The 27,818-nt window shown below is 50.9% G+C and overlaps 1 protein-coding gene across 2 annotated transcripts; it reads right to left on the reverse strand.

The window, feature by feature from the left end:
- Positions 1-1,129: 1,129 nt before the first annotated feature.
- CHAF1A (chromatin assembly factor 1 subunit A) lies at positions 1,130-26,055 on the reverse strand. 2 transcript variants are annotated; one of them, XM_074351051.1, is made up of 15 exons: positions 25,753-26,054; positions 23,216-23,266; positions 21,162-22,027; positions 15,779-15,835; positions 13,461-13,690; positions 13,293-13,353; positions 12,856-12,924; positions 10,401-10,627; positions 9,721-9,889; positions 9,501-9,581; positions 9,007-9,099; positions 7,959-8,211; positions 6,880-7,370; positions 2,147-2,243; positions 1,130-1,606 (listed from the first exon to the last, which is right to left on the reverse strand). In XM_074351051.1, the coding sequence occupies exons 1-15, from the start codon at positions 26,042-26,044 to the stop codon at positions 1,506-1,508; spliced, it is 3,138 nt and encodes a 1,045-aa protein (XP_074207152.1). In that variant the 5' UTR covers positions 26,045-26,054; the 3' UTR covers positions 1,130-1,505. The 2 variants fall into 2 exon arrangements, with proteins under 2 accessions (XP_074207152.1, XP_074207153.1); XM_074351052.1 differs by lacking the exon at positions 15,779-15,835 and having other exon boundaries at positions 25,753-26,055.
- Positions 26,056-27,818: the final 1,763 nt, after the last annotated feature.

Here is a 27,818-nt window from a genome sequence, read left to right on the forward strand (position 1 = left end):
GCTCTAGACCACTCTCCCCGGTGCTAGTCCCTTCTAGACCCTTGCCTGCATGGGGGCCTGTGGGGCCTACTCCTCTGGCCTCTGGGAGATTGAAGCTTCCAGGCCCCAAGTATGAGTAGAAACAAGCCCCCCAGCCGGTGAGTAGCCCCCACAGTGCTTTGTCTCACATCTGGGCTGCCGGCAGCTCTGTTCTCACGTGGGGGCAGGACCTGGGCACCCCCCCTTACCGCCTTATCGCTGAAACCCAGCACTGCCTAGGCTTGTCACTTTGGTCTCACGTTCCGCCCTCAGCTGCTGCTGGGAGTGGCCGCAGCTTGTCAGGCGGCAACTGACATGGCTTTAAGCTGACCTGACCGGTGCAGGTAGTCACATCACAGATGGGAGTCACACGTGAGCCCCGTCCCTGTGCTGGCGCTCGGCAGCTGCACCCAACCTGCGGCAGTTAGTCCTGGGTGGGGCCAGGGTCCTCCCAGGCCTGGCAGGGGCTTTGCGCCACACAGTGAGCTCCCCGATGGCGGGGTCGAGCTGCCTTCTCAGCTGTATCCATGGTGCCCCCCTTCTCCCTCGGGAATGTCGACAGCAAATACAACGTGACGGGAAGGGCTAGCAGGACAGGAGTCTAGTTCCCTGTGAACTCTGCCCAAACCCCAGTTGCCCCGGCCTTCACCACACGCTCGCACACCTCTGCAGGGCCTGTCACAGTCCCCGTGTCGGGCTGCTCCGGGGCCTTGCACACCATGCTCAGGTGCTGTGCTGGCGCCACTGTCCTCAGTTTCGATGCTTCCCTGAGGTGTGGCCTTACTCAGAAGTCAGCTCTGGAAGCCGGGTTTCAGCTCATGGAGGTTGGAAATACCCTCTGCTTGCCTACCTGAGGAGCAGGAGGGTTTAACTGGCATAAGTAAGCACCTGCTGAGAAGCCCTCTGAACTGGGTCAGCGGGAAGGCCGAGTATTTCACAACAAAGAGGTACAAAGCGATGAGACAGCTTTTGCAAAGCGTAAAGTTTCATACAAACATCACGGGTCCGCGTGTGGGGAAGGGGGTAGCAGATACCCGACGGCACAGAGCACTGGGCAGCGGACACACCGCTCACGGAGGCGACGTATCTGAAAAGACGACAATGTGCCAGGTCAGGGCTAGACAGTTTATACACAGCCACGTCCGGTCCGGGCACCACGCCACACCCACGGGCTTCAATTCATTTACAAGCATCTCCTCGTGGCATCTGCCAGGGGTCCACAGGGCACGACCAGGCTTTCCCCGTGCAGGGCATCACATCACAATAATGCTTTATTAAGAGGCAGATTAATATGCAGCTTTTGGGGGAAAATCTTTACAAGTATCAAAAAGAACTAATCAAGCATCCTATATAACCTTTCCAGACCTCCAGGGAGGTCTGCGAAGCAGGACAAAGTGCTCTTTACACAGGAGTCAGGACTTTCAAGTATCTGAGAGGCGCCGAGAGTGCCCTAACCAGTCCACGTACACACACGGCCCGTCAGGGGCTCAGGAGGGGCCGAGCGAGCTGGAGGGCACAAGGCTCGCTCTGGTGTCCACTCCCACAGCCCCCCCAGCTCCAGAAGTGGTTCCGCACGGGGCCTGGACCTCTGCAAGGCAAGAGAGGGAGGGGCTTCAGCCACTGCACCTGCCGTGGGAGTGGGCGGGCAGGCCCTGCTCCTCACTAAGGCTTGGGCGGTGTCCACCTCGTGCCTGGGCGCTTTCCCTGGCACCCTTCAGCTGGCTTTGCACCCGACCTCCCGGGAGAGGAAGCCCGTGGCGGAGGCGGGGGAGGCGGGCACCAAGGCCCAGCGGCTTGCTGTGCAGGCCGAGGACAACGGCCCAGGCTCCCTGCCCCCGGGGAGGCTCGGCTCCCGCCCCTGGAGCCTGCCTCCCGACGCGGCTCATCACTGCCGACATTCAGGACGCTGGTGTCCCACGTGTAGCTTTCAGACCAGGGCAGATGGTCCGGGCCTGGGCTGGAGCCCTGTGCCCACACCGCCGCCTGGCCAGCCTGCCCAGTGCCTTCCAGGGCCTCTGAACTCAGTCTTCGTTAGTCACAGAAGAAGGCGGGCGGGAGAGTGAAGGTGCCCGTTCTTCCCTCCCCTGCCAACTTGAAGGAAAAGAGGAGGGTTTGGGACCCTTCTCACCCCCAACATCTGAGATGTCCATCAGCACACAGTCTCCTTCCTCTTCTTCCTCCTCCTCCGTGTCCGCCTGGAAGCCATCCAGGTCCCCAGCTTCAACCTGGACAGACAAGGGCACACAGTCCATCAGCAGCAGCCAGGGATGGTGTGATCCCTCCCATCACCTGCTTCTGTACTCCTGACCTCTGCCCATTTTGGCAACAAAAGTTGAGGAGTCTGGTCAGTTTCCCCAGAGGAAACTTTGGGGAGTCCTCTCACACGAACTAATTGTGTTCAGATTTCTGAAAACTACCCTCATCGTTATTTATCCTATTACAGAAACAATTTGTGAATTGTTTTTAAATTAGAATTCTGGGTTTCTGGTTTGGTTTGAAAGAGAGATTGATAAGGCACACACCTTCCCTGAATTATTACTGGGACTAAGTGGCTGAGACATTAGTTGGTCAGTGTTTTCTTCTCTGCCCAACAGCTTAGTCCCCTCTGCCTGATGCTTTGGTGACACTTTCCTTTCACTGATGCTCAGACCAGCTTTGCTCTGAGGATGCCATGTGCGCTGCGTGGACAGGGGTCAGGAGGAGTGGGAAGCCTCTACTGAGGGTAGGATTTCCAATGAGATCTTGAGCCTGGGCTTTTACCAGAGGGGACAGAGAGAGAGGATGGAGAAAGTAACAGGCCTAACTGTAAACATCAACCAGCCACCCGAGCTTCACACTCTATAAATGAACAAGAGAACCGGCAGAGGAGTCAGAGCTGGGCTTACTTCTGAAGCGAGGCTATTTCTCAAAACACTTGTGAAATTCCTGTCATCCTTGCCTGGAAAAAGGATGACAGCGCAACAAGACCCTCTGCCTTGCACACGGGTTCCCCGGCCTGGCTGGCAGACCAGGCTCATGTCCGCAGTCCCCAGTTCTCAGGTAGAAGCACCACACCAGGTCCTCGTGGCTGGGAGCCACGGAGGCAGGAATGGCTCCAGGCAAGCAGGGAGCACTGCTGCCGGAAGGATGCTGCAGGCAGTTTCCAACTACTTGTTTCAGAAGAACTGAGCAGCTCTCAACCACGCCAACCTGGGGGTGTTCCTTTGGGTCTGGTGAGCAATGGGACAGACAGGTTTCTGCACAGCCTTCCCCGGTCCCCGGGCCCTCCAGACAGGAGGTGCAAGTGCAGATGGACGAGGATTTCTCTGGGTCCACAAGTTTTTAGAGGAGCCACCATCCACAGCTCCCCGGGCGCACAACATTCTAAAATGAAGAATTCAGGACGACATCCTGAGTCCTGCTGTGCTGAGAGCTGTCAGCAGTCTGCAGGCGCGGCGGAGCTCACCACGTCGCTGTCCTGCAGGTGGAGCGTGCAGAGACAGAAGGGAAGCCTCCGGAGTTGGGAAGACGGTGAACAACCATAAAGAACTGAGACTGGGTAACACCTGGTCTCCTTTTAAGTTCCTTTTTTTTTAGTTTTTCTTAGATTTTTTCCCCATTTTTTTAACCCTTTTTATTGATTTATATTCATTTTACAATGTTGTATCAAATTCCAGTGTAGAGCACAATTTTTCAGTTATACATGAACATATATATATTCATTGTCACATTTTTTTCTCTGTGAGCCACCATAAGATCTTGTGTATATTTCCCTGTGCTGTACAGTATAATCTTGCGTATCTATTCTACAATTTTGAAATCCCGTCTATCTTTTAGGTTCCTTTTGATCACAGAATATTTTTGACTGGAAAGAGCAAACAGAGCCTCCCCCCATTTAAAAGTAAAACCAAAGCCAAAGAGTTGAGCCACCTTGGGGCCACACACATACGCGGTGTCAGAACTGGCACATAACCACAGGTGTCACTGGAGCATAGGCCTTGTAGACGCAGAAGGTATTATGACTATTTGGTTCGTGAAAAGAAAAGTTTAAATTGCCACAAATTTAGAAAGCCCAAACTAATCTAAAATATTCACATATGTTTATGGTATAGCAAAAATTATCCCCAAGGGGGTGGAAGCATCAGTTAGTGGCTTTACCAAAATGCAAGGGGAGGCACCCTGCATGCTCCCGGGCCTCCAGCCCTACTTCCAGGAAGCTGTGCCCACGGCTCCCCTTCCTGCGCACGTGACAGGCCCCACTCAGCACGCACCCAGAGCTGTCCTCCCACCCGCCCTTCCACACAAGCAGAATTTTGTTGCTGGTGGTGAAGGTCTCACCTCCCCCACCTCCCCAGCAGCTGGGGTGGCTGTGCCAAAAGATACAGATGGAAGCTGCTTCCTTCCTGCTAAATGGGAATCCTCCCCTAGGAAGGCCCCGGCCATCCTGGTCCTGCTCCCCGGAGGTGTGGCAGCCGTTCTGCAACCATGAAGACAAAGGCCACAGATGAAGTCAGGAGGCAGTGGGAGGCAGGAGGAGGCTGGCCCCAGATGAGTGTTCACCAGCTCAGGACTTCTGCTTGCTGGAGACAGACCCACACGCATTTAAGGTGACGTGGGGGCTGTTACCTGCGGCCTTGCACAGGCCTGGGAGACCAAGTGCTGTCCACCTCGAGTGCTCAGAGGAACGGCAGGGATGACTCCCCACCACCCCAAAGAGCCCGAGCTCAGAGCTTCCCTTCCTGTGATGCATGCAGTGTGCTAGCCCATGCTGTGGTCCTGGCCCTTCCCATGGAACTCCCTGAGAAGGGGCTTTGAAACTGTAAGAACTTGGCACCCGCCCTGAGACTCGCTGAGTCAGACTGGCTGCGGCCAGCGTGCCCAGGGAAGTGAAGGCCCAGGCTGGGGCGCGAGCCACGGGCTGTGTAGCCTTCCGTGAGTCCCCGCCACACTGCGAAGCCTCAAGGCACTGCCTATGAACAGAGAGAAGTCGCACTAGCACCGTTCACAGGAATATCGTCAGATGAAACGCCTCTCCCCTGGGGAGGGGGCACCCGGTTTATTTGGGAGGATTTTCTCTCTCCTGGAGGCTCAGTAAATAACAAAGTACCAGTGAAAACGCAGGCACCCACGTCAAGTGCCTGGCGTGAGGCTTCAGGTGATAAGGGTTACGCCGTCCTTTTCCACGCAGAGAAACAGGCCTCGAGCCTGTGTGAGGACACCCCCTGCCAGGAGAGGAAGAGCAGAGGGGGCTCAGGACGCAGCTGCAGCCCTCACATGGAACCTGAGGGAGGCGGATGGGGGACGAAGCCTGCGAACACTGCTTGGATAAGGAAACAGAATGTGTCTTCCAACCCCGGCTTTTTAAAAACTGGCTGCCCAGCTGGTTTCCACCAGAGCAGCCGCACCTGCGCTCCTTCTGGGACAGTCTGGGTAATGGTGGCATCGGCCAGGCACGATCTGCGGCCCGAGTGCAGCCTGAACACACAGTGGACCATTCTGGGCTGAGCCCAGGGAGGGAAGTGTTTGTGGGGCTGAGGCCTGACTCCTAAACAGGTGGGCTCCCCTGAACCAAGCCATGTCCACACCTCACCCGGACAGGGTCCGGGTGTAACAGAACAGCCGACAGGAACACGTCAGACCGCTGATGGTCCCCATGCTGTGACAGTTTAGGAAGGTTTACGACACATCAAAGACCTCACCAGTAAGTAACATCAGAGAGGCAGGGGCAGGAGTGGGGTGAGGGGCACACACTGTGGCTCCCCTCTTCCTCCGACACCACCCAGCCTTCAGCAGCAGCTCCTAGAGCGGCGGCTCCCTCCAGGGAGGCCCGAGACAAGAGCCGGAAACCCAGTTCTCACCACACCTCCATCTCATCCTTGTGAAATGGAGTCTCCCAAACCTCTAGCTCTGTGAGATGCCTGCCTAAAGTGAGGGCCCAGCGCTTACACAGCAAACCAGGTCTCCAGTGAGAGACATGAGACGAGACACATTTACACCCACATTTCAGTAAGAACCAAAGTGCCCGCGGCTGCAGTCAGGGCCCCAGGCTGTACCAGGGGGTACAGGCAGCACTGGAGACTTCACTCTGGGGGCGTTTCTCAGGAAGCCCACCGACCTCAAGGTCCCCATGGGGCCGTGGGCTTTCTCCTTCGTGCGCTGTCAGTTTGCAAGTACACGGCTGTTCGCTTTGCGAGCCCGTCTCCCATTATATGGTGTTTTGCTCCCCACTGTGCCTGCAAGACCTAGCAGGCGACCTGGCGCAGAGTAAGTGCTTAGAAACTGCGTTGAATGATGTAAAAACTATCTTACTAACTAAATAAAGCCACCACATGGAACGTTATTCAGTGCTAAAAAGAAATGAGCTAGCAAGCCATGATAATTAAATGCACATTACCAACTGAAAGAAGCCAATCTGAAAAGGCTACATACTGTGCGATTCCAAGGATAGGACATTCTGGAAAAAGCAGAACTATGGAGGCAGTAAAAGGATTAGTAGTTGCCAGGGCCTGGAGGGAGGGAGGGAGAAATAGGCAGACCCCAGGGGATTTCTAAGGCATTGACGTGATTCTGTGAGATACTGTGACAGTGCAGACCTGTCATACGTCTGTCCAAACCCACAGAACGTGCAACACCAGGAGTGAGCCCTGAAGTGAAGTACGGACTCGGGGCGACAGCTCATGAGCTGTAACAACGCGCTGCTCTGGGCAGGGTGCCAACAGCAAGAAGGCTGTGCCTTCGGGTGTGAGGGAGGGAAGCATACAGGAAATCTCTGTCCTTCCCCTCAGGTCTGGTCGGTTTTGTCGCCTCGGTTTGGCTGTGAATCTAAAACTGCTCTGAAAGAATGTGTTACAGATGACGAAGCCGCACAGCCCGGCCACTCACCTGACCGTCGTGCCGGCGCTTCTTCATGAATTGGGTGATGCACATGCTGCCCCCTGATTTCCTCTTGAGCGAGATGGGCATCCCCTGGCCAGGCCCCGTGATGGGGACACTGCCACTGTCCTCCCTGGTGGCCGAGGGCACTGCAGTGATGTAGCTCCACTGGCAGGGCACAGGCAGGTGCTCCTGGGCAAAGCTCTTCAGCACCTCTGGATGGACGTACCAGCACATCCTGTAATCGGGCCTCTTCTCGTAAACCGAGTTCTCGGAAATAATCCGCTTGAGCCTGGCCTTGGAGGGGATGGCGGCGTCCTCGCCGGCAGTGGGGGTCTGGGGGCGGGAAGGGCCAGGGCTTGGGGGGCTGGTGGAGCCGCGCTCGGGGCTGCCGGCGTCCTTGCTGAGCAGTCCTCGGCGGCAGCACTCCTGGAACTCCCGGATGATGACCTTGCTCCCGTTCACGTTCCCGTGCAGCAATGGGAGCAGCTGGGCCAAGACTGGCAGGGACAGGGAGACACGGGGCAGCTGTGAGACTCGGGGAGAAGCGGAATGAACACCGCACATGGTTCTGCCATCTGCCACCGAGCGGCCTTTCTTTTCCTTCCGGTTTTACTGACAGCTGACACACGGCACTGTGTAAACTTAGGGTATGCAGCATAATGATGTGACTTACAAACATCGCGAAGTGACCACCACAGTAGGTTTAGTGCGGGTAGTCTTTTATGGGTAGATTTAAGACACGTGAACTTGCTCCAGAAGAGATTCTGGAAGCCCAAGCCGCACAAGGCAGGATTCGTTCAGATAGACTGTCACGGCCCTCCCGGGCTTTGGGGAGCCAGGGACCGAGGTGTGTGGCCTTGGGCCCGGTGCTGTCTTATGCCAGTCGGTGACGTGGCTGCACTGCTCTTGTATCACAGAAAGGACAGACATGCTCAGAAAGTGGTGGCTTCTGCTATTTTTTTAAGAATTTCTAAATTATCACTCCACTTGACTAAGAAGTCTCCGGCCCCTGGCCTAGGAACCACCTGGGAGTCGGAGCAGCTGGAAGCCTGGCCCCCTCCATCCCGCCCGGAGCTGGCACTCACTCTGCTGGTCCCTCCTCTCTCTCTTGGAGGCCTTGGGCGTCGGCTCCTCCTCAGAGGGGACGGTCTCCAGCAGGCACGCCGTGAACTGCTGCAGCACCTTCAGGTCGGCACCGCCGTCCCTGTCGGCCGCCCAGACGCAGCCGATCTTTACAGGCTGGAGCACCCGGAACCTCTTCCCTTTGGCCAGAAACTCGTCCCACTCCTTGGCCTTCAGTTTCTGGCGAACCTTGTGGTTCTCCGGGTCAGCACACTCCTTGCAGGGTAGAGAACAGACACTTGCTCAGGGTCCCCACTCCCCTGCTCCCCAGCACCCGCAGTCCCAGCCTCTGGGCCAGTGAGAGAGAGAGCAGGCCGCAGTGGGCAGAGCCATTCACAGAGTCAGGGCCAGTGCAGCTCCCCAGACTGCCCGCCATGTCTAGTCATCCCTCTTCTGACCCCTGACGGGTGACAAAACAGGCAGAAAGCATTTTCAGGTTGAATGGTAAGTGGTACTTTCGCCCTTTCAGGGTCTGAAATGCACCCTCTTCTCCGGCCATCACTGGAGAGGCACAGGTATTTTGATAACCTCGCCAGTGATCCTCTGACACTACCCTGGATTCTCTGGTTAACATGTGATCCTGGAGCTGTCAACTCAGCAACCCGAAATCACATGTGTGGCCTCTCCCACCCCAGACCGATGCCACTCGCTAAGACAGCTACCCCGTGGGCATGAGGCATGTCTGCCTCGTTGGCCGGAAAGGTAGAAAGAACCCAGGCCCTTCAAGTCTGACCCTGAGAAAAAATCACCCCCTACTGGTATCGCACCAGTCACCGTTTCCCCGCCACCAAAACACCACAACCCGGCAGGCCTTCTGAGCCCTAGAGATGGCTTCCCCAAAAGTCCCACCACCTGGCAGAGCTGAGAAAGCTGGGGGGTTGGGCTGAGCCTCTGAGGCTGTGAGGAGCGAGGTGCACGTGGAATTGGCTATGAGGCGGGCTGGGACCTACGTCACCACCCCCAGGTCAGCGGCCAAGCACCAGCCCCGACGCCTCCCCATTCACCTCTCACCTCAGTTACCCCTTCATCCTCAGACAGGTACCCATGGGGCACAAAGAACCCATCGTCCTCATCTTCATCCTCTGCTACGTCATCATCATCATCCTCAAAAAGAGGGAAAAAAAGTGCACATGATCATAATCCGTGGAAGCCACGTGCGCTTCCTGTAAGGCTTTAATCTCTGAAAACCTCAGAAAGAAAACACCGTCTACCGCTTCAGGTGTAGTTCCTACGGACACCGTGAGGACTGGCTAAGATCCCACTAACTAGTCCTGCTGCACCGCGGTCAGCTTGGGGCCCTGGTGAAGCAGGGAGTGGGCCTGCCCCAACCCAAGGGTTCCACTGCCAGACAGGGCAGTATCACCAAATAAGGGTTTTCAAGAAAAGCTGGAAATGCAGGTGTTACAAGCCAGCTGGGATTTCCAGCAGGTTAGACAGATGCTGTCTGTGAGGGGTGCTGGCCTGGGGCCGCCGCAGTCTTCTGCTCAGAACCTACAAGTGCTCACCCCTTCACTGTGGGAGAGGGACTCTCCTGGCTCCTCCTCTTCCCACTCCTCATCGCTGTCTACCTCGTAGTCAAGGAGGTCCTGAGAAAACAAACACCCAGTGGTCATTGTTGTCTTCAGGGTTGGAAGGGAAAGGCAGAGCGGAAAGGCTGGAACACTTATGGACTCCACAGCACGCTGAGAAGGAAACACAAGAGGGTCAGCCGCTGCTCGCGCTCACCCTGTCCTGGGCCCAGGGGTCCTTCGGGTGAATGACTGTCGTCTTCTTGTTCCATGTCCCCCAGTAAGCTGGTCGGTGATTCTCAGAAAACTGCAGGAGTTTCATCCTGCCGAACTTCCTCCTTTCAGGAACACCATCCACTTTGCTGCTCTCCACGATCACCATGTCGCTGAGAAGTGAAACCCCCACTCAGGAACGCCCCTTCTGTGGCGCATTCACCCGCCCCCAGAGCAGCAGGCTGGGCACTCTACAGAGATGGGCCACCCATCTCTGCAGCAGCGTCCCTATTTCCAAAGCAAGCTAATATTCACCCCAGGGACACAGTGCAAGGAGGGAGACACTAGACTATCAGGCTGCTGCCCCACAGCAAGTACAAAAGTGGGGCTGAGGAGGACACACAAATGTCAAGAACAAAGGACACCCTCCCAGGGAGGCTGGCACGGAAGTGAGAGGTCCAGGCAGTGGGACAGGCAGCCTGCACTCCAAAGCTGTGGCTTTCAGCAAGGCCACCACACCTGAGAGACTCTGGAGGTTCATGGAAGCCAGAAGAGAGAGGACTGATGAAGCATGGAGTTCCAGAGAGAAAGGAGTGGCCAAGGCCACAGGACTCAGCAGCGAACCAGAACCCAGGGCTCTCTGACTTCACCAAGAGGCAAACAGCAGTCTCCCTGGGCACTAACCTGTTAAAAAGGTCTGTGTTCCGGTTAGAAACCACGGTGGGTCCAGACCTGAGGGGCCGCCGGCCTTTCAGATCTTTCAGGAAGGAGAATTCGCTGCTCTGCTGCTGGAGGAGGTGGTCTAACCGATCACAGAGGTCTTGGTCGAAGGGAGTCCGACAGCGAGGGGCGAGGACCATGTGCTCTTTAATTTCAAAAGGGGCAAACTTCCCACAGGAACCAGCCAGGGTCTGAAATGGAGAAGGGATGTGATGGTGCACACTCAGCAGCGGCGAGGTGCTGCGAACACTTGGCCAGTGCTTTTAAGGGTCACCCAGGTTGGCAGGTTAAAGGAGACGCACATAGGCCACACACTGTGTGATGCCATTTACACAGGTTTCTGGAAAAGGCAAAACCACAGGGCCACAGGCTCCATCAGCAGTTGCCGGGGCCGAAAAAGGGGGTGAACAGCAGGGGAGCCGTCTGGGGTGACAGACATGCTGGAAACGCACTCCTGAAAAGGACAGACCTCATTCTGAAAGTACACCCCAGTGAACCTGGATTTTTTGTTTTTTGTTTTTTAAAGACTAGGACCTGAGAGTCCAGGTGAGGAAACTAAGACCTGGGAGGATGACCAGCTTACCCAGAGCCACACCATTACAACACATGATGGCTTGACAGAGCTGACCTCACACCAAAGCCTGTCCTGAGCCTGAAGCAGTGCCTGTGTCTAAAGCTCGTCCTTGGTAATCCTTGCAGTTGGGGTGCCCTCCCCGGGGCTCCCTCAGCTGCGTGAGTGTCCGTGTCAGCGGGCCCCAGGACTGGTGGCACACGTGGACAACGTGGGGGTCAGGAGGAGTCGACATCTCTGAGGCTGAGCGTAAGGAAGCGAGCCTGTCAACCCAGCAAGAAACAACAGCTGAGGCTGACACCCTTATCGTGGCCGCTCGGCAGGGCCATCCAGGGAACTGTTCAAAATCCCAATGCCTAAGCCAGCCCATCAGATTCTCTGGGATGGAATCCAGGCCCCAGTGAGTTTTCAAGTTTCCTGGTGAGTCCAACATGCAGCCGAGGCCAAGGACCAGCAGACTGTTCTCTTCACTAATAGGTGCTGGGAAGATCAAGTATCCACTTGGGAAACAGGGCCATGGGCATAAAGAATTCTAGCTAAGCCAAGGAACTAAACATAAAAAACAAGGCTTAAGCTAAAAAAAAAAAAAAAAAAAAAAAACAAACCTGAAAAAAAAAAAAAAAAACTAGAAAACGTCTATGACCGTGATATTATATATAGTCTTACAGGCTTTGTACCAAAAACCAATTGCCATAAAAGATTAAAATTGTTCACATTAAAATGAAAAATTTCTGTATGAGAAGATACCATAAACAAGTCAAACGGCACAGAACGGGCTGAGAGAAAGCCTGTGCAGTGCAGCCCCAGGAATGAAAATCCAGACTACGTAAAGAACTGGAGACTGGGGGGGAAAGCCACAACTGCAGAAACATGGGTGAGAAATAGGAACCTGGAAGTTACAGAAGAAGTAAGATGGCAGACACAGAGGAAAAGATGTGCAGCTGCACTGGGAATCAGGAAAAACGTAAAGCGAAGCAAAGATACGTCTTTTCCACCCGTCAGGTCGGAACAATTACTAGAAAACTCATCACAGCCGGTGCTGGGAGGGCACCTGGACAGTAACAAATACCACCTCAAGAACGTGCGTCCCTAGACCAGCAGCAAGCCCATGTCCAGGTGGCCGTCTGACAGCAGGCGCACATGCAGAGAGGCACTGGTAACATCCACGCACTGCTGGAGAGGGGATCAAGACGGGAAGGGGTGTAAATCGCAAGGCCACCCACACCCGGACACGCTGTGTGGCAACAAGAGAGAATGAAGACGGGCCACCGTGGCAAGAATCCAAAATACAGCCAAGTGAACAGAGTGGTAACACAGTAACTTCTTAGTTTGTCATGTGCATAAACACACAAGTACACCAAGGGATGTAAATGCCCAGAAGATCTGGAAGGACACCCTTGCGTTGGAGATGAGTTACCTCTGGAGCAAGGAGAGGAAGGGGACGGAGGTCTGGGTGCTCCATCAGCAGAGGCTGGTTAGACGCTGACTGGGTGGCAGACGGGGAGGCAGAATTCTGTGCTGGATCCTACATGGTTGTTCCACGCCTGGTCTCCTATCTGAGCAGAAACTCCTCCCTCACACCTTTCCACACAGCTCCCAGCACAAAACTGCTCATGAAGCAACGTCTAAACACTTGGAAGTTTTCGCACATGTGCCACTTTTTGCGTCTTTGGGACGTGGTGAGTGACAATGAGCCTCCAGATGCGACCAGAGATCAAAGCTCCCTGGGCAAGCGGAGGTCCCTCTGGATGAAAGGAGAGCCAGCAGGTCAAAGACATCCTTTTATTTTTTCAAAAGGAAGAGCCTGACAGAGACCATGAGTAAAGCCAGAGGAAGCCAGCTGCTCACCTTGGGGGCCTGTGGAGTCTTTGGTTTCTGAAAGAACCTCGTGATTTCAGCCTTCTCTGCTTTAATGCGCTGCAATTTAAGAGAAGAGGATGAGGAAGAATGAAGAGAAACATGCAAAACACGTAAAAGCCTCTAGAACTGAACCCTAAGCATTTTTAAGTTGAAAGTATCATTTTGATGTTAGCTCTCAAAACCCATCAGCCCACAAGCAGGTACCAGGCAACCTCAAAGGGTCAGGGCCACTCTTGTGGGCAGAGGGCCCGGGACGTCCAGCAGCAGGCACGTGACAGGCCAGCAAGAGTGTGTCTATTTACATGTGTCAGTCCCTGGGGGCCTTGGCTTCCCACCACCCAGGGAACCAACGCTGAAGAGCAATCCGGCAAAACCCCCGCTGCTCAAGCACATGGGAACTTGCACGTTCTGGAAGAATATTCTACCTTTTCTTCCTCTCGCAACCGTTTCTCCTCTTCTTTCTTCCGCTTCTCCTCCAGCTTAGCCCTGTGAACGTGAAACTCAGTTCTAGCCGCCCCACACGGGCGCCGCGTGGAGGCGCAGGGGGGACCCAGGGGTGCCCCAGGGGACGGGGGGGGGGCAGGGGCACGCACTCCAGGGCCTCCTGGCGCTCCTTGCGCCGCGCCTCCTTGCGCCGCTGCTTTTCCGCCTTCTCCTTCTCGTCCTTCTCCCGCTTCTCCCGCCGCTCCCTCTCCTTCAGCTCCTTCTCTTCCTCCTTCTTCTTCCTGGCTTCCTCCTTGGCCCGCTTGGCCTCCTCCCTCAGCTTCTCCTTCTCCTCCTTCTCGGCCCGGAGCTTCAGCTGCTTGCCCAGGCGCTCCTTGTCCTGCACAGAGACCAGCCACAGCTCAGCCTGGCGGCCGCCCCGAGGGCAACCGCGCTAAACAGCAGGGGGAGCACTAGGGAGCCAGCCCCGGGAGAGGCCTGCGGCCACTGTCCTCACAGCAGTGAGCTTTCAGTCCATTATACTTCGTGCTGTTGTGAGAAGGGTGATGAGAATTAGCTGACACCACAGGGCCTTCCTTTAAGACACCATCTTCACATAGGATGAGGGTCATTTTTTATTGAACTAAAAAAAGATTAAGTAAGTACCTCTGGGCCACTTATGCAGAGTGCCCGCTGTTAGGCCTGAACGGCACTTAATTTATCAGAATACCTTGGCAAAATGAAGACACAAAAACACCCACAGGTTTTCCCTACCTTCAAAACAAAAACAATTTCCTTCCCATCCCCCCAAAACTATACCAGACAATAGGGTTTATTTTACTTCTCTTGAAATGAGAGAGTGGAATCAGGCAAGGATGGGGAATCTGATGAGTAAATCTTAAAACTGGGGAAACAAATGAGAACACATAGAGAATAAAAGCAAAAAAAAATTCTTTTCATCTTTAAAACCATTTCTCAAAAGCAAAACAAAGACTTCTCAGAATCTGAAAAGAAGATCAAATGTTAGGAAGGGCCAGGAGTGATCTCTATGACTACAGTAGTGCTGTTTCACCACCAGCAGGAGGAAACTGCCAGTTTCTTTGATAGTCTTTAAAATGGGAACATCTCATTTTATCACATCCACAGAATTCATATGTGGCCCAGAATGTGACTAATCAGAATTCACATTGAACAAGTGTCACCTCCAGGGTGGAAGGGCGTCATCTTCCAACACAGCACTGGGTGAGTTTCAAGGACTGGCATCATCAATGATGGCTTCCCATCTGGCAGGAGCCTCACAGCTCAGCTTTCGGTCTGGGCCTGTGCCTATGCTCTTGTCCCCGGAGAATATCCTGCTCTTCAGCCTGCTCAACCTCTGGTCCCTTTCACAAAAGCCATGAGGCATGCGGCTGGAGATGTGCGGACGTCCCTGCCAAGTACCCTCCACACTTGACACGTGGGGTCCTTGGAGAAGGGGCTGGTCTGACAGAGTAACTCGAGTAACGAGACCAGCACTGCGAGTGCAGGGCAGGGAGGAGTCGTCTCCCCACTGCTAACTAAGAGGACAAAAGGCTTCTGGAATCATGTGTAAATCAGAACTTTTTAGCCACATCTGAGCCCCTCCTTACCCCTTGCCCTGCAGGTGCCTATCTCTGAAATTCCAATGAAGAGTGAGATAAACTCTAAAAGAGCCATCAAAATACCAAAATGCACAAAAATCAAACGCAGCCATAAGGCAGACAGCACTGGAAGCACCTGGTGAATACTCAGCCAACTGTCACAGGCACCCCTTCCATGAGCTGGCGGGGGAGAAGTCCATGGCTTTCTCTGCTCTTCACCCAGTAAGAAAGAAGGCCCCTGCATTGCTGTGTGTGAAGTTTGGTGACCCCCCTCCAGAGACCAGAATCGAAGACTCAGCAGGGAACCACTAAACACTAATCTACCATCTGGCGTAGGGAACACCAAAAAGCACAACACCTGGGAAGGAACTGAACTTCAATCTATGTGTAGGAGCCTGGGGTGCAGGGAGACGGATGGGGTTCTTTCTAAGGCAATTTTTTGTTTGTTTGGGGAGAGGAGGAGGTAATTAGGTTTATTCATTTATTTATTTACTTACTTAATGAGGGACTGGGTATTGAACCTAGGACCTCATGCATGCTAAGCACACGCTCTACCACTGAGCTACACCCTCCCCGCCCTTTTTAAGGAAGTTTTAAACTACAATAGGATGCCCAGCTATTAAGACAGTACTCACTGTAATAAAAGCTTAGAAAACACTACACGCAAAACCTTAGGATTTAGCAAAGCTAAAAATGATACAATCCACAAGCACGAGGCCCAGTTATGTAAAATGAAGCAAGACGCAAAATGATGCTCAGGACAAGCAAGGGAAAGTGAAAACTGGGCCAAAGAAGGGCAGAGGCTTCGCTTCCTATGTACCGCCAAAAGCACAGCAGGGGAACTTTCTATTTTAGGGGAAATGTCTTACTCTTTGCAATCTCATCTTGTTCTTCTCTGCAGAGTCTTTGACCAATTTCTTACTTATCTGAAAGGAAAGACATTTATCTGTAAATATGGGCTGTTTCAATCACTTTAACACATTTAAATACCGCATAGTCCTTGGGGAGGGGAAGGAGGAAACAGTGACCCACGCTGTTAAGATCTTTGCAAAGTAAGAACAGCGAAAACCTTTCCAGGTGACCAGTTTCCACTGAACAGAACCAAAACATCTTAGGTGGGTCATAATCTCCAATGAATGTGCACTTGTGTGCATCTGGGGATAAAAGGAGAGACCAGAAGGCAGATGATAAAAATGAAGGAGGCCTAGCTGGAAAGCAGAAGCCACAGCCAGCAGCCATCAGGGAGATGACACAGTGGTAGTTCTGTAGCCAACTGAAGGACTCGCCCTGTCTGAAGAGGACGGGGTCTTAAAGGCTCGAAGCCCAGCACTGCTGCCTCTTCCGATTTTCCTGGGAGGCTGACAGTGGGAATTTTCTGTGAATTCTGTAAGCACAGGCACACCTTGCTTTATTGTGCTTCCCAGACACTTTTATCCCCCCCCCCCCAAACTAAAGGTCTGTGGCCACCCTGCGTCAGGCAGGTCTATTGGCGCCATTTTCCCAACAGCATTTGCTCCCTGTGTGTCTGTGTCACATTTTATTCTCACGGTATTTCAAACTTTTTCATCATTATTCATTTGTTGCAGTGATCTGTGGTCAGCGATCTTTGATGTTACTATCGCAAAGATTATGGTTTGCGGAAGGCTCAGACAACAGTGGTTTTTTTTTTTGGTAATAAAGTATTTGTAAATTACTTTATTTGTAAATTAAAGGGTATGTCCTTTTTTTTCTGACATAACACTTTATAGACTACAGTACAGCATAAACATAACTTTTATATGCGCTGGGAAACCAACAGATCGCCTGACTGCAATATTTGCATCATTGTGGGGGTGTGGAACCTAACCCGCACCATCTCGGCAGTCTGCCTGTAATGTCTAAAGATCACCACCGTGTGAATCAAGAAAGACATGTTTACGGGCTGGATTCCCACCGGCCACCAATTTGTACTCCCTGCCCAGCACAGCTCTGCTTTTTAGAATACAGAGTGAATGCCCAGGAGAAAAGGTCAGCTTGCCAGAGGTGGCGATCTGCTCTAGAACCCTACGTTCTGGAGCACAGCAGTCTCTATCGTCTCTGCAAAATGAATTGAGTGTGAGCTACAAGGATTGACTGAGATGCACAGCTGGACTCACTCGCCGTGCTGGCCAGATGGTCCCAGGTAGGAACACGAACGAGGAGTCCAGACTCCAGGCTTAAGCTATCTCCAGAGCAGGAATCCTGGTAACCAAAGCACTCGCTGGAAGAGCAATGGGGAGAATTCAGGCCGGAAAGAAATACATACCGAGGCTCACTGTAGACTTGGGGAAGTAGTCAAAAGATGAGACAAGCTGAGCTGAAAAACCAAAAGCCCATTTCTTTTGAAATGGTCTGACATTCCAACAAAACTATGTAAGAACAGTTATTTCTCTACTGGGAAAGACTCAGACCTGACTAAGACTTTCTACTGAAAAAAACTCACAGATTAAGACATCCTTCTTACCTGGGATACCCTGAGTTCTTTCTGAACTAAGCCTTCCCTCAAGAGAGGGCCAAGCACAGCCACATGTTTCACAGGCATGAAAGCCATATGACTGGCAGAACACGCAACCCCGTCTCACCGGGCAAGCGTGACAGAAACGCCAGTTACTAACGCAGTCTCACCAAGAGCTTAGAAGGATGTATCTGCCTCTCCAGAATCCACTCTGCCAGCCAACTTGGACTTCACCCCCACAATAAAGGATTTAACGGCAGGAGTCTAAGTTGCTGTGTCTATGTCATTGTCCTTTGTGTTCAAAGATGATAGCACCAAATGTGACTGCCAGACCGCAATATGAGAATATTTGGGGACGAAAACACATTTGTTTAGTCTTGCCCATACTTGCTGAATTTCAGCTGCAGAATCAGTGCCTTTTATAATGCTTCCCCTCTGCTGTGAGTCCAGGAGCACTGGAGGTAACATGACCACCAGAAGCTGCCTTTATGATATCCAACAACCAGAGCAATTATGATTTAAAACCAGTATCTCTCTTGCTTTACTAGACATCTAGATGGAACTTACTGAATGGATATTTTATCTTCTTGACACTTGGCCCAAGTATTTATAGAACTCTCTCAAAATATGGGCCACAGTTGACCTATCTGGAACTTGGCCACCAAAAACGAGATCCAGGATCCCAGAATGAAGCTGAAACACACACACATCAACCATTCCAAAGAGTCAAGGCTGATATGACTATGTCTGTGCAATAAAATTCCTGCACTGTATTCAGAAGAATCCTAGAGCCCACTCACTCTGATGTGACACGTAAGGAGATCTAATTTCTAAGCCCAGAGCAAGTAAGTCTCAGCAGCTGAGGTGAGGAGAGGTGGCTGAGGACAGGCCCAGCCACACGGGGACTGCAAGCAGCCGAACCCACACGCCCATTCCTGTGAGCCTGCAGTTCTACTTAACAGCAGCCCAAGGAAGCTCATGGCAACTACTGTCTGTCAAGACCGAGAATTAGCAACAAGAGAAATATCCATCCATCCAGGAAGAATGGCTGTGCAAACTGCAGTACGTCCGCACCATCGCACCATCAGCACGTGATACAGCAGTTAACAGAGACAGATACTCCCATCCCAACGTGAAACACAGCTAAGACACCCTGGAATCAAAGAGAAACATGTTTACGGTATCATGGCTCATGTAAGGAAACAAAATGATACTGTGTATTCCCAGGGATTGCCCACACAAGCACCACACAGAGGACTATGACTGACAACAACGGCAGCCTAGGAGACAGAAAAAAGCCAGAGGGAGCTGCAATGTTTCAGTGATTTTTTTTTTTAACACGAAGAATTTAGTACTCGTATAATTTAAATTATCTGGGAAAATTCCAGCAATCCGGGCTCATGTGTACAGAGGTGAGACATAGATTCCAGTCACACCACTAACCACACAGCCCTTTATGGAACAATAATCTTGAGTCATCAACAATGTAGGCTAAATTACACATTTAACTGCAGGCAAACTGGAGAAATGGTTCTAGCCTAGGTGTTAAAAAGTTCTGATGCTAAGCACCAACAGAAGAGAGTCCTGAATTATCTTAACAAGGTATTCCTAAATTGTTTTTCAAAGTGAGACTCTCTAGATACCTGGGAGTACTCCAAACAAAACAAAACAAAACAAAACAAAACAAAATAAAGCTCTCTCGGGGGATGCTGTCCTGCACTCCCTGGGAAGAGACAGCAGGACCCGCATCGCACCCAGTTCCCCTGGAAAAAGCACACACTGGGGACCAGTAAATGCTTGGGGGCTTGATTTCTCAGTACCCGGTCCAGGACTAACTGAGCCCAATGAAAACCAATCTATGACATGGTTAAGAGGAAACAATCTGTGAGCCTTCAACAAATTTCTGCCTACAATCTGGAGAGGAGGAGGAAGTGGAGAGGGAGGAAGGAAAAAGAAAAGTACTCTCTACAGTAACAGGGGTCAGGAAAAAGGGGCACACGGCAGGGAAAGGTGCTACAGTTAGGTACCAACCAACCAACCAACCACATGGCAGGGAAAGGTGTCAGAGTTAGGTATCAACCAACCAGGAAATCCAGCACTCCTGAAAGGTAAACAGATAAACTAGAAAGCTGAGTGTGTGATGCTGGAGGCTGCTGTCTCAGGCTGTCTGGCCATCACAGCGCCCGCAGGTTCCCGGTCATCCCTTGATTTCGCCGTCATACTTGCGGTTTTGCCCAGCATCAGGGGCTCTACCTCCAGCCGGTGGGTGATTGGGGCACTTTTCTGCCAAAGGCCCAGGGCGGGACCTTCGCCACCTGCAGTGTGAATTATTTGCAAAGCTGTGTGGTAACACTGTCTTCTAGAACATCTCAAAACTCCAAGTCTGCATTCAGAGTAAGACCTAGCATCTCAGAGGCAGGACTTCCTAAACTGAGCACTCTTGGTTCATGTGCTCAGCTGATTTATGGCCATTTGGGACAGTGGACAAGAAGGAAAACTGTTCTGTGTCAAGGCCCAAGTATGTAGCTTCCCAATCCCCAGGATTGTCTATGGACATAAAAACAAAATTAAAAAAGGAAGTTGTTAAGAAGAATGGAAAAGGTGTACATGTCCTGATGTCCAGGCTCACTGGCTATAACAAGTCACATGACAAAGCAGTTCTGCAAAACACAAGCAGCCGCCTGGAAGGACCTGGAGCAATGGTTGGACAGAACAGAACGAGACGACTGACAGTGAAACTCAGTCTCGGATTTTGAGTCCGACTAATGGCTCGGATGGAAGTTTAAAAAATGAGCATCTCAGTCAGCCGTATTTAGAAACTTAGAAGAAAAAATGATGACCCCACTCGTGACTGATACTTTGTGAACTAAAGAGGAAGCCATTTTTCCCTTTCTCCGATCTCCTCAGGGGGTAAAAGACAAGAAATGTAATCATCTAGAAAAATAATTCATCCCTTAGAGATTAAATTTCAGAAAGCAATCACGGTTGGTTGGTTACGGTCAAATTAAGCAGGTACAGTAGAAAATGAACCACCCACTCCAGGATCCAATCTTCTATGAAAACCTGATATGAAAAAACACAAGTGCTACAAAATCAAAGAACACTTTTAAACACAATTTGGGATTCTTGACTAATTTTAACAGCTCTACCCACAGGACCTTAGGGACAGGTGAAAACAGAGACAGTTGCCATTGTGCTGATGGGAAACCAGTGACAGAAACAGGGGTCCTTAAAAATGGTGCTAGGTCTCTCCTTCTGATTGCTCTGGGTGAGGTTTTCAAAGTGGGTGGCCATGCTGACAAGAGCCAACCCTACAGAATTCCCCATTTGATTCTCCCTGCTGTCTTGGGCTTTCTTTACCAAAGCTTATGGACTGTTTACCAGCAATAGCCCTACGAGTCTCTGTGGGAACCAGAGGAGTGCAGGGAGCTGAAGCTAAAGGCTGACGTGACGGTCAGTTGCCTGCTTACATCTGTTAGTCACTAACGTGGCTAAGGTGACCAGTACCATCAATTAGATGTGAACAAGGCGACCAGGACAGCACCAACACAACAGTAACTAACCAAACTACCAGCACATCGCAGGGTACATGGAGCTGAACACTTCTAACGGCTTTTGAAATCAGAAAGAGTTCTGCACCAGAAGTCACAGGATCTGGTCTGTGGCCCCAGTCACTTGGCCACTAGCCATCTGGGTGACACAGTATCCGAGTTAAGAGTGAGGGGCCGGACCCAGAAGCCTCTGGATTCCATCAGCACTGGTTTATGGGAGATACTCACTCTGTGGGCTGCTGTGGAGGTGGGAAAGGGGCTGGGGCTGTTGCGCTGCTTTGCAGGAGCAGACTGCCCCTCGGGTGAGCTGGTAGGAGAGGAGGAGCTCAGGGATGAATGGCTCAGGACAGAGTCCTCTTCGGGGCTGGACCCCAGCGTCTCGCTCTCGGAGGGCATGCCCTGGCCCAGAGGGGTGGTGGGAGGAGACCTGGCTCGGGGTCTGGCAGCCAGGATATCCTGCAGGACAACCACAGGCACCTTCCCTTTGAACAGGATGCCCCTGGCTTCGCTCCACCTGTCCTGGTCCTGCCTGGAGCACGTTCTCAGGCCGCCTCTCAGCTCAGGGCAGCTTTGGGGCAGGCCCTTCTGCTCCAGTCCACTCCTCTCTGCACTCCCTGACTCAGCACCTCTCTCCTCCACTTTGCATGGAATGTCTGAAAGGGCCTCTTCAGGAAACGCCAGCTTGTCCTTCTGACTGGCCTTCGGCAGCCCCCTCTCACCTCCAGCTTCTTCTGTGACCCCATTTACATTCTTCTGAGAGAGAGAGGCGGCAGAATTTGGTTTATTGTGGCCCATGTTGCTGTCGGTTAGGTCACTCAAGTCCTCCATCAAATCGATCATGACCATGTTCTGGCCAATATCGTTTTCGACTTGACTTCTTAAAAAGTTATCTAAGGGACCCTTCCCATTGGCAAGTTTTGGCCTAAAATCTATGTCAGAACCCATATGACAGCCGTTCTCCAAGTGGTCCAAAGAGGTTTCTAAGTCGGGGTCTTGACTCTGCACAGAGGTGCTCTGAGAGCCCCTCGTGTCCTCCAACCCGTCGTCAGTCTTCTCCTTTGTGACAAGACTCAGGCGTTTGAATGGCAGACGCGCTAAAACAAGAAGAGAAGGAGGCCACCTTTTTAGTGAGTGTGATCAATACTCTCATACTCCATATGCTCACAAGCGACCAACCTTGCTGTGCCTGGGGGTGGGGGGGGATTTCTCAAGTTTAAAAAGGGGTTATCTTTTCATTATGTAGTTTCCCAACATCCTAACTAAAGGCAAAAGCAAAAAACTGACAAGCTTTTATAGCAGGGATACTGACAGAATTTTGAAAGAGACATTTTCTGATCTGTTCAAATTCCAAAGTTACTTGTTATGGGTGGAAATCCCATTTGAAGATAAGTGCCTCTCATTCTGAAAAGCAAAAAGGAGATCCATTTGCAGAAAGATTTCTCTCTGCCCCTAGCATCCCAGGCTTTCAGCATTTCTTGCCGATGAAACAACTACCCTCCCACTGCATGCCAGCCTTCTGGCTGCTCTGAAGAGATACATGGCAACACCTCAGGAGTGTGAGGAGGTTCAGATGGGTGTCTTCCCAAGGCGCCCACATTTCCTCAAATGCCAAAGCATCTCATTAACTACTTTATAGTGTAAGACCGAACAAACCTGTTCTTGAGCAGTTTATAAAACAATCATGCCCTCAGAGTCTAGTCTGCCCCTAACCCTTTAACCTCAGAAGAGGGTTGCCACCACCATCAAACTTGATATCAGTTGTCACAGAAGGCAGGCTGCTACAGGCGAATGAGACAACCAAGCTTTAAAAACCAGAAACCATCCTTTTTTATATAATCCAACCACTAATCTGGCCTACATGAAAGGATTTGGAGACATTCGTGCAAAAAGTGGTTCAACCAGGAGCAGCTGTGCCTGCCAGGGGGTATCCAGCAATGTCTGGAGACATTACCGGTTGTCACGAACTTGGGGAGAAGGCTTGGAATGCTGTTAAACTCTCTACAATATACAGGATAGCAACGTTCCCCCATGACAAAAAATGACAAAATCAACAGTGCTGAGGTAGAGAAACCCAGCTGTAAAGGCAGAACCTCTGGATTTGATCTTGGGGACAGTAGTGTAATGAAATGGGTTTCCTAGTTTCCAGTTTTAAGGTGCAATTGTTTTCTCCCCTCTAACCCCTTGATGCGTCTGCTGAGGACCCCAAAAGATGGCCTCTGCCCAAGGGGAATTAAAAATATAATTGAGGAGACAAAATATTTAATCCATTCCCAGAAAGTTACCTTGTATTAACTTCTTGACTGGAAAAGCTGGTCTGTCTTTGCAATCCATGGCTGTGAATAAGTGTCAAAGGGTAAGTTATTAAATGTTGGAAACAGTGAAGCAGCAAATACATACGCAGTACCTGTTATGCACACAGTGCTTGTTCAGTGGGGGTGATTTCGCGCCGCCTGCCTCCACCGCCCCCAGGAACATTTGGTGACATCTAAGGACACTTTTGGTTGTCATGACTGGAGACAGGATGCCACTGGCATCGACTCGGTAGGCGACAGGGATACTGCTAAATATTCTGCAAAGCACAGAACAGCCCCCCACAACAGAGATTATCTGGCCCCAAATGTTAATAGGTTGAGAAATTCTGCCCTGGACACTGTCACATCTTCACTCTTTTATTTTCCTTGAGCACTTATCATTCTGAGACCTTTGTGTTTCTATCTCCCTACAACAGAACGCCAGCACTCGGACAAGATTTGTTCCATATTGTACCTGTCCCACCAGCCCAGGGTCTGGCACATAGTGGGAAATCAATGAACACAGTAACAGGAACAATGAAAAGGGGACTGAGTAAAAGTAGAGATGAGAGAAAACACTGTATCACTGATTTCAACATGAATATGACCCCAAAACAACCTCCTCCAATCCAATCACTCCCCCATCAACAAAGCTGTAAAATTAGAATAGAACTTACTTCCTTTTAAAATATAGTTTATAAAGATAATACAACTTGAAAGCATTTTGAGTTTGCCAGGCTAGAGCTGAAGTGCTATCAAGAAATGGTAAGGGAGAATATTTTCCTATACACACACACAGACACACACATACACACAATCTCAAAAAAAAGCACCTAACAATATCAAAGCTGATGCAGAAATGATCATAAATAGAATCAAATCTTTAGATAGATATCTTCAAATGGCTAAAATAAATTTAGAAGCTGACATCTAGATCTGGCTTGGAAAAATCTAGTTTAGTTATTTTGGCCAATCTACATTTTAGAAAAAGATATATATATGTGGGTATTAGTAAAAAGCAGATCACGGCTTTATAAAAAACCCAGCTTTCCATAGATGAACCTGCCCTCCCCCCTTTCAAGCTTGGAATATAAGAAAGGTATCCAGAAGACTCACATTTCCTTTCTGTCCATTTCAAGGTAATATTCTCAAGTTCTCAGTTACTAAAAACAAGGATTTTTCTTCCCTCAACTGAGGGATATATAACCTTTAGCCACTTAAATTTATTTTTAGGACAACGACAAGGATTTACAGGCATGGCCCTGAGTCACCAGCTTTGATGCAACAGAACCGAAGATGGAACAGAAGTGACCTGGGCCCAGAAGCAACCTCAGGTCTACAGAAAAAAGGATCCCATCCAGGGATCCAGACTGCTCAAAGGTACACATACAAACTTACCAATGCTCTTTATTCTGAGATTATATCCCTCATAATTTTATTTAGCATTAAAACATCCTTCCCTTTTATGGTCACAGCAAATGGTGCTTTTTAAATTTTTTTAATTGAACATCTTTACTGGGTCAAATGATTGTCCACAACAATCAGTCCCAACTTTATTTATATGAATTCTGTGTCTCTTTAAAATCCCACAGTCTGGAAACAATTAGCACAGTGGTTTTCAACTAGGGGGCCCCTTGGCAATGCTTTGGATACATTTTTGGTTGTCACAACTGGGAAGGGGCGGTTGCTACTGAAATCTAATGGCTGGAGGCCACGGATGCTGCTGGACACCCTACAGTGCACAGGATGGCCCCAAATGTCAATAATGCTGAGGCTGAGAAGCCTTGGACTAGACTAATTGATGTCCCTGCCAACACTTAATTCATTCAACCAATCCATATTTATTGGGCACCTACTACATGCCAAGCATTGCGCCAAGTGCTGGAGGTAAAATGGGAGTCAAGCAAGAGAGACAAGCAGTCTGGTCTTCCTTGGTTCACCACTCCAAGTTCTGGGGGCTTGCCAGGCACCAGAAAGCCCCCTCCCAAGACACAGGAAGGAAAGACAAGTCCTCACCATGCATATCCGGCAGCATCAAGAACCCGGGACCCCTACCATCTGGGCCTCTTACCTGGGCTTGTGCAGACCCGCCGACGCAGCTGTTAGGGTCCTTGAGCCCGTGTGACCCCCGACCTCAGGTTCCCCACCCGGCCCTAAGGCCGCTGCAGGGTCCAACTTGTTCAGGGGACACAAACACACTTAGTAACCTGCAAAGCCGGCCCTTTCACCACACTGGGTCTCAATTTCCTCTCCTGGCCACAATGACCCGTCACCACAGAGGGCTCTGGAAGGACGAACTGACGCAAAAGCGCCGGGAAAAAATGGTCGCGGCCGCAACAATAACGTCAAGGAGGGCGCCCTACGGGTCGCAAGGCCCTGTCTCGGGATTGTAACGGCCCGCGAACCGAACGCCAGGTGCCGAGCAGCGGGCCCGGAGCCGGGAGGCCCGTCCATCCACAACTGCTGCCTCCGTGCGCACAGGCCGCGCGCCGCGCCCCGCCTTCCCCTCCGCGCGGGCCAGAACCGACCTGTGGCCGCTGCTCGGGCGCCCGGCGCCCCGCACTCCGGCTCTTCCAACATTGCCCCGGCGGCGTCTCGAGCTTCCCTCAGGCGGCGGAGGCGCCGGCTCAGCTCCGGCGGCCGCTGCTGCTCGCCCTCGCGCCCGCGCCGCTGCTGCCGCGGCCGCCGCGCTCGTATTTGGCGGGAACCGCGGAGACCCCCGCGGCCCACGCTTCGATTGGGTGAGGCCGCATCACGTGACGGCCCTCTTCGGGAAGAAGGGAGCGCCGGGAGCATCCTCGCGAGAGCCGAGGCTTCCATTCCTCACATACCTCCCTTATTGATATTCCTGCAGAGGGCGGGGCTTCCTCTCGGCGGCCAGTCTCAGGCGGGGAGCAGATGCCCTGCGATTGGGGGTGGGTGGTGTCACGCTGAGAGCTCGATTCTGTGATTGGCTGAGCGCGTGGGATCGGTCAGTGGGAGGAAGGAGGGCCAGGCTCCTACGTCATGACGAAACGCTTTACGTAAGGCGCCAGTGACAGCCTGTAAATGCTATTTAAGTGAACTGAAGTTCTTTTACACTACCTGGACTTAAGATGAATATAGCAACAGCAGTTAAAATTATAAATTACTTTATATGAACAATAAAAATAAATAAACTCTGAGCATCTCTTCAGAAGCATTTGAGATGCAGTAAATATTTTCAGAGGGAATGAATTAAGTGGTTGTTTCTGGTTTAATCCTCAGGATTTTGCACATACTGTTTCCTCGCCTGCAACACTTTCTGCAGCTCTTCTCCTGGTCGATTTCTACCTAACTTTCAGATCTTAGATTGAAACCCCAAAGAAACTTTTCCTCTCCTACTCCCAACCAGATGAAGTTTCTACAACACTGTTCTTTTTCTTGGAGCAATTACAGCTTATGCTTATTTATTAGCGTGTTTTTGGTTAATGAATTAGTTTCTGTTTCTGTCATTAGCAGGAATCATTTATCACTGTATCCTCAGGGCCTATCAGTGACTAATATATTAGTAGGTACCCAATATATATTTGAGTGAACACAAAGCCTCATGTAGAACAGAGACTTTCCGAGTCAGCCTGCGAGCCTCAGAACAGGTTTTCTTCAGCACCAATTTAATCTCTCAAGCAAACAGAAATGAGGAGAGAGGAGTTAAATTTGGCCCAATTTTGGGATTCTATTTATCCTGTAGGTTGGATGATTAAATCAGTAGAATTAGTTGGAAATAATATGGAAAAACAGGAAATTTGAGGACATCACTTTTGGGCCTCAGTTTCCTCGTTTAAACCATTAGGATGTTTTCCCTTCCTTCTCTGACATTCTGACGTCTGAAATGACGTAGACCAGTGGATCAGCATTCAGGGTGCCCATCAGAATCACAGGGGAGGTTTTTCAAACTATTCATAATAGCCCCACTAGGATCTTGGGGGAAGGAAGTTAGGTCATGCATATTCTGAGGCAATCCTCTGATTTAGCCCAGCATCTTCTGTTGAAGCATTTGGAAACTTCCAGCAATCTTCTGCTTCAGAAAATCACTCAACTCTGTCAGAGATTTCAGCACTGAAGCTGTAAGCACTTTGGCAGAAGTCATTTTCTTGTTCCTCTTTTTGGATTCATTTACACATTTTGATTCACTATTAATTTCCAATTCATTCAATACAACAACAATTGATGGAAAAAATCAATAAGCATGCATCAATCCAAGAAGGCTTCCTGGAGGAGGTGACATTCCAAACAGCATCCTCTTTTATGCACAAAGGATAGGGGAAAGATTGGGAAAGAATGTGCAAGAGAGGAGCAATGTTAGCAAAGCCCATGAGCAACGGGAATCATGGGTTATAAAAGAGGAAGAGAGTCGAAGTCAGAAAAGATGATAGGGCCAAATTATGCAAGTTTTGTAGGCCATTTTAGGAAATTGGGAGAGTATTCTAAGGCCAGTAGATGGTCTTTAAATAGGGGACTGATGTGATCAGAATTGTATTATAGAAGCTTATTTTTGGCTGTCTTGTAGGGGATGAATTGGAGGGGAGAACAGGTTGGCTGGCCGAATGGTCTGATCCTAGCAGAGAGGAGAGCT

The sequence above is a fragment of the Camelus bactrianus genome, chromosome 22 (genome assembly GCF_048773025.1).
Source record: "Camelus bactrianus isolate YW-2024 breed Bactrian camel chromosome 22, ASM4877302v1, whole genome shotgun sequence".
NCBI lineage: Eukaryota > Metazoa > Chordata > Mammalia > Artiodactyla > Camelidae > Camelus > Camelus bactrianus.